This window comes from Triticum aestivum, chromosome 6A (genome assembly GCF_018294505.1).
Source record: "Triticum aestivum cultivar Chinese Spring chromosome 6A, IWGSC CS RefSeq v2.1, whole genome shotgun sequence".
NCBI lineage: Eukaryota > Viridiplantae > Streptophyta > Magnoliopsida > Poales > Poaceae > Triticum > Triticum aestivum.
Window position 1 is genome coordinate 458349812 of NC_057809.1, and position 18484 is coordinate 458368295.

The following is an 18484-nucleotide window of genomic DNA, read 5'->3' on the forward strand; positions in this document are numbered from 1 at the left end:
GTACCGGTCTCGTCTCTGTTCCGAGGCGGTAGTTGTGCGGTGGTGGCCCGGTTGATCCGGTCGATCCTCGTTGACCGGTACCACCGGTGGTCTGAGCGGTTCTTCTGCTCAGAGCTTCGCCGCCCAAGAGCTCAAGGCCATGCGGTTGTTCCGGTCTTGCACCGCTCAAGTACCGGTCTCGTCTTTGTTTCGAGGCGGTAGTTGTGCGGTGGCTGGGCGGTTGGTCCGGTCATTCTCTTAAACCGGTACCACCGCCTAGTGGCCCGGTTGTACCGCCTGGTAGGGTTCTGCAGCTACACCGTGAGTCCCAATTGTACCGGGACAAGGACCGGTTGTACCGCTGCGGGGCTGAAAGCGCAGCAACGGCTGGATTTAGAGGGTTGGTATTTAAGAGAGCTTCTCCCACCTACCACTCTCACCTTTGAACTCTCCCACTCCACCATTAATGCACCTCAAGCTCTCTTGCCCAATCTCTCTCTCTAGCCACTCAAACTTGTTGATTTGCTAGGGATTGAAGGAGGAGACCTAGATCTACACTTCCACCAAAGGATTTTTGCTTCCCCCATACTTTCTTGTGTGGATTTTGTTACTCTTGGGTGTTTGAGCACCCTAGACGGTTGAGGTCACCTCGGAGCCATATTCCATTGTGGTGAAGCTTCGTGGTTTTGTTGGGAGCCTCCAATTAAGTTGTGGAGAGAGCCCCAACCTTGTTTGTAAAGGTTCGGTCGCCGCCTTCAAGGGCACCAATAGTGGAATCACGGCATCTCGCATTGTGTGAGGGCGTGAGGAGAATACGGTGGCCCTAGTGGCTTCTTGGGGAGCATTGTGCCTCCACACCGCTCCAACTGAGACGTACTTCCTCTCAAAGGGAAGGAACTTCGGCAACACATCCTCGTCTCCAGCGTCTCCACTCTTGGTTATCTCGTGCCTTTATTTGAGCAAGCTTATTTGTTTCTTATCTCTTGCTTGCTTGTGTTCCTCTCCTTGTTGCATCATATAGGTTGCTCACCTAGTTGCATATGTAGACAACCTACTTTGATGCAAAGTTTAAATTGTTAAAGAAAAGCTAAAATTGTTAGTTGCCTATTCACCCCCCCCCCCTCTAGTCAACCATATCGATCCTTTCACCCGGTTATGGACGTCTTGAGTATCTGGCTCTTGGATTATCATATGGATCTCATCACTCTAAAATTAATTTATTGGGTCGATAATTACTTTTAATTGGGATTGAGTTGGAGGAACCTTCTCAATATTGTTCAACTACCAAGATAGCTAAATAAAATATATTCCTTTGTTGTAGGGAAAAATGGCTTTTCACAAAACATTTTAACCATACGGCCTCCACCATCCATATATGAATGTAGTGATAGTATTTATCTGTTCATTACTCTCCTGTGTTACATTGCCAGCATATTCCATGTGCTGACCCATTTTCGGGCTGCAACATATCATGTTGTAGACTTTTCAGACAAGGAGTAAGGTGCGATAGATCGTTTGTCATGCACTCAGCTATGCCGTTGGAGTTGATGGACTCACTTTATCTTCCAAGCCTTTCGCTGTTATCGTATTAGATGGCCTTAAGCCATATTTATTGTAATAAGTTCTCTCTTGAGACATTCGATGTAATAAGTGTGTGATTGTGACTCTGTTATAAATCCTTCGAGTACTGTGTGTGTTAGCATTACCGATCCAGGGATAACATTGAAGCACAGAGACTTGGCCGTTTGAGGTCGGGTCGCTACAAGGTGATATATCAGACGATATGTAGATATATCAGAGAAAACATGTCTAGTTTTTTTCAGTATTCTTGTTCGAAACATATATTTTTAGTAAAAGAAAATGTATCATGTCAGTGCTTTAACTTAACATTTTAGACTCCTAGCTTGTTTATTAACTTATTGATTAAGAAACTATAAAGGAAAGATTCACAAAATCCTTACTCTATGATAAAGAAACCGATATGATATATATGAATTTGTAAGAAACATTGTGCATGACTTTGATAATGTATAATGAAGTTGTAAATGCATATTCTTATTTCACTACTTTCTCATAAATAATTGTTGTCATCTATGTACCGTTCTATCGGTGGACATATCGGGCTAGATATCGGCCATATCTTTCGATATTTCGGTCCATATCGGATGATATGTTTGAAAATGATATTTACAAAATGATATGTTATGTTTATATTGGTGGAGCCCTAAAAGTGATATATCGGCCGATATATCGATCGTATCGGCCTAGATTTAAAAGCTTGTTGTGTAGTGCTGCTCGCGGTGGTACGCGACAACGGACACGACGAGCCGGGCATCGACATGGTATGTCTCGACGACGGCCAATGGGGCTCATGCTGCTGACGGAGGCTTTGGACGATGGCGCTGAGCCACGACGTCTCCCCTTGGTGAGCCCAGAGCTTGTGTCAACGGCCTCCTCCCCTAGCAACTCGCAAGTGTGCCGCAACTGCGTGGCCATGGTGTCCTTGAGGCACCGAAAGTGTCATGACATGCCCTTCCATGCCAGTGTCGTGTAGGACGTCGCCGACCCGAAACCCATCACCGCCTCGACATGGCTTTCAGGAGGGAGGCGACGGCTATGCTACTCACGGCGATTGCAGGGCGGTATATGGTAGTCGCGACGCAGTTGGACGCGAGAGGCAAAGCTCATGCGGAAGTAGGGTGGTGCTCGGACGGGAGGAGGTCGGTGGCGTCCCGCCGCGAGAGCGACGGTGGCGCCGGTGAATTGGGAAATTTCTTTTACCAACTCAGTGTGCAATGCCACATCAGCATGACCACTCAGTATGGTTAAAGACAAAACCACCTCAAATTATGTCCAAAACCTCTCTGAAAAAGATTTATCCAGTTTTACAGATCTGAGGTGGTTGAATAACCGGTTTTGCGAACTGCCAAAGCGTACATAACTTTAGGCAAGGATTACAATCGGATGAAACCAAGTCAGATAGTAGCCTATTTTTTTGAACTGGAACATGCATTCCATTACTTAACCAAGCTCAGCCGACTCGCTGGCTACCAGATCATACACGCAACTTGGGGCTTGGTCCTTCCACCAAGTACACGCCACATTTGCTCAAAATCCCCAGTCAGCTAGGGTATGAGCAACCTTATTACATAAGCGCTTACAATGCTTAAATTCAAAACCATCAAGAGATGCATAACAAAGGCTACGCGTGTCACGCAGAAGCACTCCAATCTATGAGAGGTCACGATCGCCAGAGTTGATGGCGTTTATCAGCTGCAAGGAATCCGATTCGAAGACCACCTGGTGAATACCCATCTCCGCCGCAGCTTCAATGGCTTGTACACACGCCATTGCTTCCGCATGGAGTGGCGAAGCAAGATGTTCAAGTTTGCCCGCACACGCTCCGATGAACTCCCCTTGGCTCGATCTAGCACCGCATCCCCGGGCTCCACACTGCCAGAATAAGCTACGTTGCCGACGGCCCAAGGCCGTCGGCATAGGCCAAAAAACCATCAGCATAGGCCTATGCTGACGGCCACCGTCGGCATAGCCCCGTCGGCATATCCCAGGGCGGCTGTCGGCATAGCAAAGCCGTCGGCATAGGCCGCTATGCCGACGGCGTCCGTACCACCGTCAGCATACATGCACCGTCGGCAAAATTTTCCGCCTAACGGCCGTCTACGGCTCCACCGTCAAAACCGAGCCAACCATGTGCTGACACGTGGCACAGGTATCCCGACGGTAAAGACGTCGGCATAGCTCTAGAACCTATGCCAACGGTCTAACAGTCGGCCTAGCAGTGCCACATGTCAGCTGCTGGGCAGGCCTAGCGCATAGCTACGCCGACGGTTAGACCGTCGGCATACTTGCTGACCATAACAAAAAAACAATTAAGGCTAGAAATTTACGAATGCAATTAGAGACATGATTCTAGAAATTAAACCCCAACAAACAAATATGTGTGAGAGAACTGCACTGACAACAAGTGAGCTGTGCAAACACAACCAGAACAGCAAAGATGGCTTCAAAAACTGAATCAGTTAGTCTTCCAGCTCACACTGAATACAACTACTAGTGCTAGTAATCAAAATTAAATGGTACAGCCATCCACTCTGAAAATCAGTGCACAGACAAACGTCACAATCCACATTATTAACTTGGAAGAAAAAAACTTGTTGGTTGGGAGCGACCTTGTGTTCGTTGGATGCCGTCGCCGTCGAGATCCAAGTCAAAGTTTTAAGATATTTGCTTCTCAAGATGCAGAGCATTTTTGTCAACCTACACAACAGCACCACCACCAGCAATACTATGAGCGACAATCCAGACGGCCGCCACAATTAGCTAGTAAGACATTAACACCATAATATGAAGCAAACAGAGCAATCCCAATGTGCAAAGAAATTGTACTGATTCCATTGAAACAATACCGTGGCATAAGTAACAGGTGCCACAAAACAGAGCTAGCTGCTGAGTGTAGAGCAATACTAGTATAATTTCAAATTCAGAGGACGGTTACTAAGCCATAAACACTAGATAAGCATCTCAGGGGACAGCAAAACTATAAATTCCATTGCATCAATATCAATAGGATGGCATAATGATCAGGTAGCACAAAACAAAACAAAGCTGTGGAGTGAGTCTAGCACAGAAAAACAACGGTTTGGCCATCAGTCATAGCTCTCAAGATAAAACAAAAGAGGTCTCAGGTTTAAACTGAAAAGAAACAACTAGTTATGCGAGTTTTTTCAATAGTAACTTCGAGATGCATAAAGAACAACTAGGTACGACTCACCCTGGATGCATGCATGCATGAGCATCCATACTTGCAGTGCAGGCAGTAAATAACAAATTACTATATTTCCCAAAGTATATAATAGCTTTGTAAAAAAGAGGATTGTATCAGCCAGACACTTCTCCCAGGATCAATGTATGCATGCAATTCATCCAGGCCCAGCATGATGCTAAATCCTACTCATGTTGCTAGCACATATACATATATACACAACAAGAACGAATTCACAGGCACAAAAATGAATATCCCCTGGATAGCATGGTAATGAACTACTCACATGCAATTTGATAGGACTAGTACTAGTGATAACAATCCAACAACGTCCTAACAGCTGCAGCAACACGCACACATCAACTGCCTGAATACTGGTGAATAGCAAAGTCTATCCATACTTGACAAAGGAGCAAATCAATGTCAAGTTCATCTCAGATGTGTGGTTCATGACAACGGTAGCAGTTAACAAGATTACTGAATTTTAATTTGTGGAAGCAAGGAAACAAGCAATAGAATGCCTATCTCGTTCAACACTAGAGTAACAGCAGTAGCAAATTCAGTCCAGCATGTGAGTAAGTAAAAAATGTAGATCAACAGGGAATCAAACTAGTTCAAAGAAATCTGTAACAAAATTTACAGTAAAAATCATCTAGTATTAATCAATGGTTCTGTTTTGATCCAAACTAGATGAATTCAAGGCTAATCTATTAGTCTAGTAGCAATCATCTAGTATGTGACAGTAGAGGAGTAAGTCTTATTGTACAGTTAGAAAAATACACGTCATGTGCATGGCAGCAACCGGAGGGAACAGAGGAGTGGAGAGGGGCTCACCATGGTGGTGCTTTAGCCGATGCAGTGCACCGCCGTCATGCCGTGGAGGGAGCCGCCGGAGGGAGCCACCGCCTCGCCGGAGTTTACCCGATGTGCGCGTCCGCCCCGCAGCCACCGGGTGCAGGAGTACCATCCACGAGGCGGAGCCGCCCATGGGACTTGCGGTGGGCTTCGGAGAGGGCGGAGCAGAGTCGCCGTCGCCGCGCCGGAGTTGGAGGGGACGCCACCCTCGGAACCCTAGCCATCGGAAGGGGTCGTGGCTGAGCTCTCGGGGCCACGAGAGGCGGATCTGGCCGGAGGGAAGGGAAGAGCGGAGGCAGGGGGCTCGGATCTGTGCTGCGCGTTGGCGAGGCTCGCCGGCCGGAACACGCCAGAATCGTGCGACGTAGGCAGCGGCGGCGGGGGGAGGGAGAGACGAGAGAGAGAGAGAAGAGGGAGAGAGGTGGCAGGGAGGGAGAGGTGGGGCTGGTGTCGTGGTGGGGTAGGCTGCCCTGCCACGTCACCGATCCGTGGGAGGTTGCTTCCAACCAATAGGAAGCCAGCACAGATTTTGTGTTTCTTTGCACAGTTTTTTGAACACGAAATACTCATGTTAAAATTTAGTAAAAAAATAAAAAAATCCACATCTTCTAGGAATAATAAACCAATACCATGGAAAATTTCATATTTATTTACACCTTGTTTGCATTTTAAAAAAACATCCGCAAAATGACGAATGTTATGGCCTAATTCATGGCATAGTTATAGTGATATCATATTGTGTATAAGTGTGCATCTTAGAATGGAAAACAATTTTGATGAAGGGAGTTTTCATTTTATTTTCAAGCAAAATTTAGTTTTCAATTTCTGAGTGCCGAAAAAGATTATTTTTTTGTGTGAAAACCCTACTGAATATTTGTTGCCGGATCTAACCATTAAAATCCACGGAAAATCATACGGCGCTGGAAATCCTCGGGACCGGGCATGGTGTCATCATATGGCCCTTGTAGGGGTGTGGTAAAAATCTGAGCGCGTTCCGCAAAAGGCTGACCGGAGGCCCTTTGTAAATTGCACCATCTTCGAGGTAGTATCTAGCTATCGGGAGGGAAAGTGTGTGGTTTGTGAAGGAAGGGTGTTGCCCGTTGCTCTGTTGAACTCGAAACTTCTCGTGCTCTTAAAGGGGGGGTATTACATGACATGTGCCAGGACATGGCATTTTCGGGCCCACTTGGAATATTTGAGACATCTATTGCATCCGTAGGGTTTCAATGCGGGAAATTACAAATATGCATGGCGGCCACCTGAAATGATGTCCAAAAGTGGTTTGTACAATCGTATATGATGTCTTTTCGGAATGTGTATACCTAGTGCAACAAAAGGAGGGGAAGGACCCACCACCAGGGGGCGAATGTACCTCGGCGGCATGCCGGATCTAGCCGTTAAAATCCACAAAAAACATATGATGCCGGAAATCCTCAGGACCTGGGACGATGTTCATATGTTCCTTGTAGGGTCTAGTAAAAGTTTGAGTGTGTTTCGTAGAAGCCTGACCGAAAGCCACTTATAGATTGCACCATCTCCTAGGTAGTATATGGCTATCAAGAGGGAATGTGTCCGGTTTGTGAAGGAAGTGTGCTACCCGTTGCTCCATTGACCTCGAAACTTGTCTTTCTCTCAAAGGGGGGCATTACATGACATGTGCCAAGACATGACATTTTTCGGGCCCGCCTGGAATATTTGAGACATTTATTGCATCCGGTTCTACCCAACACGCACGATCCCCCCTCCAAGCGACGGTGGCATTGCCGTCTGTGGAGGGGGACAACACCCCGGACACCCAAGACAGGCGTCTACACATGCCACATCACTTTCACACATGCATTGGGACACGGTGTGGTGTTTCGATGGCATTGCTACACCTTGAAGCCCCACCGACCGGACTAACCCTATTCCCGTTGACCAGAAGATCTAGGCCTTTGACTTTCATCGGACGGGGTTTGACCAGTGGACTCTTCCACCTGGTTGCGATAGGTCAGCCCATAGGAACATCCACGAACACGGCCTGGACCCAACCAACCACCAGATTCCCTCTGGTTCTACCCGATGCACACGTTTCCCCCCTCCAAATGACGTCGGCACTGGCATCCGTGGAGGGGGCAACACCCCGGAGACCCAACACGGGCGTCTACGCATGGCACGTCACTTTCACACATGCATCAAGACCGCGTGCGCTATTTCGGTGGCATTGCCACAACCGGAAGGCCACCACGAAGCCCCTTGGCCAGGAGATCTAGGCCTTTGACTTTCGCCGGATGGGCTTTGACCAATGGACTCTTCCAACTGGTTGTGAATAGTCATCAGGGCCGTCGATGGAGGGGGCCGAGGTGGGCGACCGCCCAGGGCCCCCAAATATTTGGGGCCCCTAATCACTAAGTATTAGTCTATTAGCTGTAGGTTTAAAATCAGGAAAAATAAAGCTCATGAGCCCATTCGCCCAAAACAACATGTATAACAGGCCCATGAGGTCTAGAGAATCGATCAATCGATCTTTTCTCTGTCATAGTGCATTGATTGCTAACAGGCCCCAACAACGCCCGTTGGTTTTGCTTCCTCCGACCGCCCACCAGAGACTACGGTGCCAGATCTACCTGAATTCCTGCCTGCTTCGGCATTCGTCGATCGCCCACGGCCTGTCAATTACAAGCGCCATCACCTCTGGTCTTCCACTATCAGGTAATAAGTTCATTTGTTTTGATTAGGTTAGGTGGGAAGTGCCGAACGAGGCTAGATTTAGGACACAATTAAGTTTGAACTCAGTAGTTCTTGATTTTTTTGGTTGTTGGAAAATCATCATATATGTATTGTGTGATTATTTAGTTCGACCCTAATGTAAATTTAGGGTCCTATTTTGATTTTTTGCCCCGGGGCCCCAAATTTTTGGAGACGGCCCTGATAGTCATCCCATAGGAACATCCCCGAACACGGCCTGGACCCAACCAACCAATAGATTCCCTCCGGTTCTACCCGACACGCACGATTCCCCCTCCAAGTGACGGCGGGACAACCGTCCATGGAGGGGGGCAACACCTCGGAGACCCAAGACGGGCGTCTATGCATGCCACATCACTTTCACGCACGCATCGGGACCCGGTACGGTGTTTCGGTGGCATAGCTACACCTCGAAGCCCCACTGACCGGACTAACCCTAGCCTCATTGATCAGGAGATCTAGGCCTTTGACTTTCTCCTGGCGGGCTTTGACCAGTGGACTCTTCCACTGGTTGCGATAGGTCAGCCCATAGAAACATCCCCGAACATGCCCTGGACCCAACCCACCACTAGATTCCCTCCGGTTCTACCCGACGCGCATGACTCCCCCTCGAAGTGATGGCGGCACTGCCGTCCGTGAAGGGGGGGCACACCTCAAAGCCCAAGAAGGGCGTCTACGCATGTCACAACACATTCACACACGCATCATGTCCTGGTGCGAGATTATGATAAGAAAATCATTTAAAAGTTATCCAAATCTAGTGAAGTATCAATTACTTGTGATTTTTACTAAGTATAAGGACCTATATGCAAAATTACATGAAGTTACATTTTAAAATACTCAAAAGTAAAAACAAACAGGATATTCATAATCTATGGAAAATTCTGCCCCAATTTCATATATAATTTGTGTATGTTTAAGTTTATATAAATTAGATTTAAATTAATCAAATCTAAAGTTTAATAAAAATGCAAAATGAGAAATAAAAAACATATAATATATATGCCGATGGTATCCCCGTCGGCATAGAAAGCCCACGTGATTTTTTGCGAATAAAAAAAATGTACAAGCTATGCCAACGGCCTTCGTCAGGGCCGTCGGCATAGAGGTGACGGCGTCAACCCTCCGTTTGGACCTGGGTCGGCGGACCCACCTGTGTGCCGACGGCGGCTCTATGCCGACAGCCCCGTCGGCATAGTGGAATATACGTCGACGGCCTTCCTATGCCTACGGCCCCCGTCGGCATAGAGGTTTGCCGACGGCTTTAGTACGCCTACGGTCTTTCCGCGGCCGTCGGCATACCACCATCTATGCCGATGGGGGCCGTCGGCATAGAGAAGGTCGTCGACAGCGGCCATTAGTCTGGTAGTGCCACTTCCCTGGTCAGCATAAAATGCCGCATCAAAGTTTACTTTAACCTGTCCTTCAGTCGGTCTAGTCCATGCTGCAGCCGTAGGTTGCCCACCGGGTGCCTCCGATGTACCCCCGGCCCTCCTGAAATCATCACACAGCCTTCGGACATTGTAAGAAATCGCCTCACATGCCTTTACCTTCTCCCCTTGATTTGCTTTGTTCCTGGTGTTCCACCATTCCCAGAGCAGCATGAGCACAAGATCACGTCATGGAGGTGCCAAGGACCACACACGTTCGAAAATCATCATGGGGTTCGCACACTCCAGCAGAGAAATGCGCACATCCTCGAGCTATAACTCTCTCCAGAGGTGCTTGACCTGTTTGCACTTCAGAAATAGATGACCACCATCCTCGTCCATTCTCATGCATACCGGACAATGGGTATCCAACAAGACATGTTTCCTCTTTATGTTCATACGCGTCGGCAGAGAATTATGTGCAAAACGCCACAAAAACATCCGTACTTTGGGTGGGAGCTCCAGCCTCCAGATTTTAGTCCATTTCTGCGCGTCCTTCGGCGTTTCCGCGGACCGACGAGCTTGCATCCCTATTAAGGGCTGCATCTCTCAAATTGATCCCTAAGTGGTATGCTGACTTTACCGAGAAGATCCCCCTCGGATCAAAATGCCAAGCTGGCTGGTCCTCCATCCCACTTCGGACTGGGATCGCAAGGATATCCCTCGCATCTTCAGGACAGAACAAGTCCGAAACTAGTTCCTCATCCCAATTCTCAGTAACTGGGTTCATCAGTTCAGAGACTCTGTCAAGCAGCACCCCTGCGCGGTTCGTCCGGGGCCTCCTAGTGCTCCCTCGGGGCAGCCATGGGTCATCCCAAATGCACACATTGTCCCCCGTACCAATCCTCCACACTATACCTTGCTTAAGTAAATCAATACCTTTCACGATACTTCTCCACGTATATGACATATCTCTTCCGCTACATGCCTTTAGCACCGAGCAGTCCGGGAAGCAGCGAGCCTTCAATACTCGCGCACACAAAGTGTGCGGTTCCTGTAATAGCCGCCACCCTTGCCGAGCCAACATCGCTAAGTTAAAAGTATGCAAATCCCTGAACCCCAATCCACCTTCCCTCTTCGGTTTGGTCAATTTATCCCATCCGGTCCAATGACACCGATCCCATTTATCTTGGTTACTCCACCAGTACCGGTTGATGAGAGTACCAATCTCCTCACATAGCTTCTTGGTTATATCAAAACACGACATGGCAAAAGGTCGGGATTGCTTGCGCGACTGATTTAACCAAATTTCTTTCCCCGACATTGATAGCAACCTCTCAACCCATCCCTGCATGCGCTGCCATATATTCTGCTTTATGTATTCAAACTCCTGGCTTCTTGCAGCCCCCACAAATATCGGCAGCCCAAGGTATCTACGCCCTTGTGATTCGTGTGAGACCCCCAAAATCTGAAGGACCTCGGCTTTCCTCACTGCACTTGTGCCTTTGCTGAACATAACTGCAGACTTGTTCTTGTTTATTATCTGTCCGGACGGCCCCTCGTATAATGCCAAGATTGCTTGCAGTTTGTGAGCCCCTTGTGTGGTTGCAGATAGTAGCCTGCAACATTTGATTTTGATCCGATTGGCCACATCTGGGGAAAAACTATACTTTTCTCTACTGTATATGGTACTGGGCCGAAAAGCCCAGATGGATCCAAGCCCAGTTAGAGTCAGCCCAGTTCCCTAGTATTATTGTTGTTATTATCGAAGACTGACTCGACAGAGAAACTACACACCGGAAGAGAGAAACCCCAACGACGACGAGGGAGAGAAGGGAAGGATCTCGTGCAGCTCGGCCATGGCGAACCAGGGATCCAAGAAGATTGTGGAGAGGAACAGGAAGCGCATGGATCTCCTCTGGCGCATAATCCTCGTGTCCAACGTGAGCGGCCCCCCTTCGATTCTCCCTTCCGCCCCCCTCAGATCCGTGGATTACTTGGGACTTTCGTAGATCGTTGCTGCTCGATACTTTGTATTTGACGGAGTTCGACTGATTTTGAGCCTGCCGTAGTGATTCCGCTGAAGCCTACTTAGGACCAGATTAGCTCATCTGTCCTGGAGCAATCGTCTGTACTGTGTAGTCTGCACTCTGGAGTAGTAGTCCGTCTCCATTCCGTCTCTTTTCCGAAAGCGTAGAATTGATCCTTGCATGGCAGTATGGGGTGTTGGGAAGTAAAAATCCAGTAGGAGGGAGGAGCGCTCTGCTGAGAGATGGCTTAATTTTATTCAAGGAATCTCCTGCGTTGCCTTGTTTAGTTTTGTTTAGGACTGCCGAGACTTTGTAGCCTCCTTCTGTGAATTGCATTTGTTGAACCACATGTAAGAGCTACTAGGTGGACTTCTGGATGTATGCCATCAACTAATCTAGTTATATAATTTTGCTGACAATCTGACAGATTTAGCCATTTTGAGTTCGAGGACTAGTTCATCTGTTCATGTGTAACTTTTGCTCCTTTGCAGGTTATTTACATAGTAGTGAGGATGGCTGTAATGTACTCTTCTTTCACCTGGAAGCATTGGATTGGCCTCGTGGTGACATCTGCTGCATACTTTCTTTCATACAAGCAACTCGCTAGTATGACAAAGCCCGAATATTCTGACGCGGACAATCGTGAACTTCTGAGTTCGGGTTATGACTTGGCCACCGGTGGGCTTTCCGAGTAAGGAACTGCATGATGGTGTAATTCTTAGCTTTGATCATTGTACTTGATGACAAATCACTGATTAGAGGATTACATAGTCTATGGCTCTCAGCTTCCTTAGAAATAATTTACAGTACCAACTTTAAATGTACATTGATAACTACTCCCTCCGTCCCACGATATAAGATCGTTTTTCAAGCCTCATATTATGGGACGGAGGGAGTAAAACATAAAGGGGCATACTAGTGAGTTTTGTTGAAAATTACTAGCATGGGCCATACTAACTACTAAATCATGAACATGTGAAAATTATAGTTGAAAAAAATGAGAAGTTGGGGAATTGCTATTTTCCACTGGAGGATTATGTGAACTTGTATATGTGGTGCTTCTTTTCTTTCTTATAACTCAGTTACAAACTGTTTGCTGCATCTTTACCTGCAGATATATAGAGGATGTGATATACATCACAGCATTTGTGCAGCTTACGTCCATTATTTCTGGAAAATTTTGGTGGACATATCTGGTGGTAAGATATGCACGACCTGGGACTTCATACTGTATTCTTGTTTACCATAGCAATTCATTGCTGTCCTGCTAAAATCACCCTAAGGTTCCTTTTTCTTAATAAAGAGCATATTAAATGTAAGGTACAAAAACCTGCTTATTGTGTAATCCCGACTCCAAAAGCAAGGTGCACACGCTTTTCGAGATTCAAGTTTGGCGTGAATTTAACCAATAAAATGTGGGTTATGTGTCATTATACCATTTAATTCGTATTTGAAAGAACTTTTCTAATGGCATAATTTTAGGTTACATGGCATGTATATTATTGGTCTAATTGATGGTCAAAGTTAAATCTCGAAAAGTATGCACGCCCACTTTGTGGAGTTGGAGGGAGTAGTTATCTTACAAGATGGACCTTGGAAGGAAATAATTTATCATTTTTGATCCTTTTTTTTAAACAGACGACAGCTATGTACTATTATTGTTGCGTATGACTTTAGCTTCAACTACTGTTTCATTCTTAGGATTGTTTTCTCAAGTTTGCAACTAGTGTTGCAATATATGGCAGCTGAACTGAAAGATTGTCACAACCAAGTCCAGTTAGAATTTGGTCCAACTGCAGCCCATTGTTGGCTGTATGCATGAGCACATATGCGATAATAGTCTCCATTGCTTAGTGAAGATAGAGCATCACCAATATATATTGCCAAGGTTTCAAGGGAACTAAACATGGATTAACTATTTCGCATGATTTCTGAATAATACAAGTGGTTAGTTATGTAGTATGTGGCCGGCCCAAATAACAGGGCTGTCACAATGATCAATGTATATTACCATCACCTATCGGTACATGTTGCAAGTTTTGTTGTACATATATCTCGACACTTGCAGACAACTTACGTCTCTGGGTAAAGAAGGCTTTAGTGTTTCTTCACTAATTAGACATCTGACTAGTTACTTCTATTATTTGTGTTTTCACGCAATTTTCCCACTCCACAACATTTTGATTTTTTAAAATCATGGGCACACTTCATGCTATGATTTATATATACTTGAATTTTTGTGTGCAAAAAATATGCATCCTGTATGAAAAAAACAGCAGTGCAGTTTGAATAGACAATGCGGTAATGTGTTATCCAAATTGTACCACTTTGTTTTGAGTGGAATACATATGGGTCATATTTTTGCACCAAATTTGCAAGTGCTTTGTATAGCAACAGGGGAAAACTTTTTTGAGTGGAAAACCCATTTAGAATATAGTATCTACTCTGTTCTCAAGAGTTATAGACACTACCAAGAGGGTTCCCCAATATTGTCAACTACTGATTATATTGCTTATTATCTATACATTCCTATATGCAGATACCAGCTTTCGGTGGGTACAAGATCTTTTTTCTGTTGAAGGGAACATTCTTCGGTGGTGGTTCAGAGGTAAAATAGACCATGTACCAATGTTAGCAATTGTTACCATTCAGGGTTATTTGGAAATGACACACAAGTATTGTACCTCCTGTTTTCAGGGTGAAGTCGAAGATGAGAAGTCTCGAAAGAAGAGGGAGAAAATGGAGAAAAAGGCATCTAGAGGGAAGATGGTCAAAACCAGGACCCGTTGATATGACACATACATACCCTGTGGAAGAGTAGGTTGGTTTCTCATATCATAGCTGTCCAAGTAGAGTGCAAGCTGTTGGTGAGTTTGCTAACATGGATGATATGATTCATGTATCATTTGATCCGACAGCTAGCACAAATGTCAACTAATCTTAAAGTTATGATGAATACCAGCATTGGTATTTGTATATTTCCTGACCCTTCTGGTTATGTAAACCAACAATGAGGCATGGTAACCCAGACATCTTAGTGACACATTTGAGACTGATTTTTTTCTCTTTTTCTTGGCTAGAGCATCTTGTCATTTTGCGGCTTCGAGCTTGTCTTTGTTAAGAATTGCATATGTTGCCTTTGTAGTAGCTAGAAATTTCATTAGGAAGTGCTTCGCTTCCATTGCATAAAAAATGAGTGGAAATACAACTTCTAACTAAATCGAGGCCTGATTCTCAGAGATACATTGCAGGACAGATAAGAGTGATAATTCTGTTTAAATTTTCCTATTATAATTAACTACTCCCTCTGTTCACAAATATATTGGATATTTCAATACGAACTACATACATCCGATTCGGAAAAAGTTAGAACATCTTATATTTGTGAATGGAGGGAATACTTTACAAGTTGCATGGAAGCTCTCCTCGGTTTAATTTTGCGCAAGAACTGTGAATGTGTTATACACGCCTTCTTTTCTTCAGCGTGCCATTCAGAAACCACTTTCAAAAGTATTTATTTCCAAATTCCAAAGGTTTTCTGCAAGCCCACTTTACTATCAACTGCTTTGGTATTTCACTTCACCGCCTCTCCGGCGACAGAGCAGGCAGTAGACGGTGCCGGCGACGAAAAAGCTCACGAACCAGGCATTGTTGTAGGCTGCTACGAGTGCACCGGAGACACTCGGCAGAACGCCAACCTTGTGAAGAAACCCCGGCACGATCGGGGCAACTCCGGCCGCCATCGCCACCATGGCGGCAACGTTGAAACCACCCTGGAAGTAGTAGGGGCTCTCCCTCTCCTCCGAGTAGAGCGCGTCGACGTCCAAGGCGGTGCGCCTCACAATGTAGTGGTCGGCGAGGATGACCCCTCCGATGGGGCCCATGAGCGCCGAGTAGCCGAGCAGCCAGGTGTAGACGAAGCTCTCGCTGGAGCTGAGCAGCCGCCACGGCTGGCAGGCGATGCCGAGCAACGCGGTGATGAGCGCCCCCTGCGAGAACGTGAACCTCCGGGGGCTCATGCTGACGAACGCGTTCGCCGGCGCCACCACGTTGGCGGCGATGTTGGTCGTGATGGTCGCGAGGCTGATGCCGAAGATGGCGAGGACCGTCGTCGCTGGCCCGCCGATGCGCCCGAGGAGCTCGATTGGGTCGGAGATGATGTGGCCGAATATGGCCTCCGTGGAGGAGGTCACGGCGAGCCCCGCGAAGGTGAACATGCCCATGAACACCGGCAGCCCGGCCTGGCCGAGCACCTGGTCCGCTTGGCTGCGCGCGTACCGCGCGAAGTCCGGTATGTTGATGGCCACCGTGGCCCAGAAGCCGATGTTCGCCGTGAGCGCCGGGAAGAACACCTTCCAGAACTCGGCCCCTGTCAGTCTGGGAGGCAGCGAGAGGATGCGCCCGAAGCCGCCGGCGGACACGTATGCCCAGGTGAGCAGCGCGGAGGTGAGCACGATGAGCACCGGCGCCGAGTACCTCTCGAGCTTCCGGATGCCCTCCATGCCGTTCATGATGACGCCGAGCTGCGCGGCCCAGAAGGCCAGGAAGCACGCGAACTCGAGCGGCGCCGCGCCGAGGCCGGGCACCGGCGTGAGCAGCGGCTGGTACGTCTTGAGAGCTGACGGCAGGAGAAGGAACACGGCGCGGCCCCCGATCCAGGACTCGATGCCGAACCAGCCGCAGCCGACGAGAGCGCGGATGACGGCCGGGACGTGCGCCCCGCGCACGCCGAACGTGGCGCGCGCGAGCACCGGGAACGGCAGCCCGTGCGTGACCGCCGGCGCGGCCGTGAGGACGAGGCAGACGAGGACGACGAGGTTGGCGAAGGCGACCGTGGCGACGCCCTGGAGCGCAGACATGCCGAGGTCGACGAGGCTGCCGGCGAGGTAGTAGGACGGCACGCCGACCACGAGGCCGATCCAGAGGCTGGCCAGGTCCCAGGCCGTCATGGTGCGCTCCGAGAGCGGCGTCGGGGACAGGTCCGATTCGCTTCCCGAGAGCCTGGGTCTCGCCGGCAGCATCCGCGGGCGGGCGGCGAGCGTGAGGCTTGGTCCGCGAGGCGGTAGAAGAGGCGGCCGCGGCGGTGACGCCTGCTGGGAGCTCGTCGACACGAGGCGGTGGCGAAAATGGTTCGGCTGGCGCACGGCGAGAGCTCTGGACATCGCCATGGACACGGCCATGGTCGTCGGAGGGGGCAGGGGAAGGGGAAGGAGATGAGGGCAGGGAGAGTTCTTGACTTGTTGGAGCTTCGTTGGAGTATGAAACGATAGGGGGGATCTTGTTGCTTGGCGGGTTGCACCACGGGTGACTGTGCAGCCGGGCCCACCACCCTCGACAGCGAGATCAGATTCCGTTGGTGCTCGGCTGCCTTTGGATCCTCGCTGTCTGAGAGTGAGCTGAGCCGTCCGATGAGGGATGGACGGCAGTGGTTTGATCAGGTGCACAATATTAAACACTTTTTAGATGCAGTGGAGGAAGTGACCGGGAAGGTGACGCCCCGGGATCTCGATTGTTGGGAGGTAATTTGGTGTGATGGTGATTTGTTGGGTTGATGATTCTATAAGAAAGCCAGAACTCTGGCGCTCCGTCATCTACAACATGTTAGGGCCATGTGATGATATGCCAGTTTTAGTTTAGGAGCTGATCTCGTCCAAGCTGCCATCGACGCATAATTGGACTGGGCACTCAACTCGAGCATTGTTTATAGCGGAAGTAAAGTAGAGGTTATGACATGACCAAGGACTATGGGTGTATCATATAAGTCCATAACCAGTTAACCACGTTTCGTCGAAGTCGAATGATACAAACGAATGGTTAGCTTTTCCTTTGAATAAAACTGAATAATTAACCGTGACCACTGATGCCCATTCAAGAAAAAAAGTGACCACTGATGCGGTGAGAGAGAGTTTTCTTAGGCAGGAAAAACTTCTCCAACACGTAGGCCAATCAGTCAATCAGAGGTGATTGGTGTAGGGAAAAAAAGTCAATCAGAAGTGCTTTGGGGAAGGAAAAAGTATAGGAGAAGGTGCACCGGGCATTTGACGTACATTATTATTCAAGGGCCATTTTCTAAGAGCATCTCCAGCCGTTGGCCCTTCAGGACGCCGAAAAAGAGCCACCTGTGGACGAGCCGGCGCTAGATTGGCCCATGGGGGCGATCTAGCTCCCAGCCACATCCCCAGGTGTCCCCCAAGTCGCAGCAAATTCAAACTTAGCCATTCATGCTCACAAAAAAACACCATAAGTCCGGCGATCAGCGGCCCAGTTTGGCGATCATCACAGTTCGGCGATCAGATGAAAAGTTCATCATACAAAAAAGGACACGTGGGCAAGGCATCGCACGACGGGGAAGGCCTCTTGCGTCGGCGGAGTCGGCGTGCGCCGACTTGGCGGTGTCGGAGCTGCTTCTGTGTTGGGCGGCGTCGGCGCGGCGTCTGTGCTGTTGGGCGTCGTGGAGGCATAATCGCGCGGGCTTGGTGGCGGTGTCGGCGTGGGCGTGGGAGTTGGCGGCACCGTCGACAACAGCTGGTTCAGGATGAGGCCGCTCCGCCAAGTACCACGCCTTGACCTACTCGTTGTTGCTCTGGAGCATGTCCGCCCTGCCCAACAGGAAAGCCAGGTCGGTGTTCCTCTTCTTTGCGGTGACGTTGGTCCGGAGCAGGTCGAGTTTGACAGTGTTGTTCGTCATCAACGCCGACCACCGCGCCTCGGTCTTCTCTTCACGCAGGGCGGCCCGGGCC

The 18484-nt window shown here is 48.4% G+C and overlaps 2 protein-coding genes and 1 long non-coding RNA gene across 3 annotated transcripts; 1 reads left to right on the forward strand and 2 right to left on the reverse strand.

Moving 5' to 3' along the window:
- Positions 1-3937: 3937 nt before the first annotated feature.
- Positions 3938-6064, reverse strand: LOC123127908 (uncharacterized). Its single transcript, XR_006462863.1, has 2 exons — positions 5597-6064; positions 3938-4257 (listed from the first exon to the last, which is right to left on the reverse strand). It is a non-coding gene; the product is annotated as an uncharacterized lncRNA (long non-coding RNA).
- Positions 6065-11445: 5381 nt separating this feature from the next.
- Positions 11446-14823, forward strand: LOC123127910 (transmembrane protein 208 homolog). Its single transcript, XM_044547769.1, has 5 exons — positions 11446-11657; positions 12236-12435; positions 12859-12943; positions 14284-14352; positions 14442-14823. The coding sequence occupies exons 1-5, from the start codon at positions 11574-11576 to the stop codon at positions 14532-14534; spliced, it is 531 nt and encodes a 176-aa protein (XP_044403704.1). The 5' UTR covers positions 11446-11573; the 3' UTR covers positions 14535-14823.
- A 178-nt stretch (positions 14824-15001) lies between these two features.
- On the reverse strand, positions 15002-16984 carry LOC123127909 (purine-uracil permease NCS1). The gene has a single exon (XM_044547768.1). It carries the CDS (start codon positions 16922-16924, stop codon positions 15302-15304), a length of 1623 nt encoding a protein of 540 aa, XP_044403703.1. The 5' UTR covers positions 16925-16984; the 3' UTR covers positions 15002-15301.
- Positions 16985-18484: the final 1500 nt, after the last annotated feature.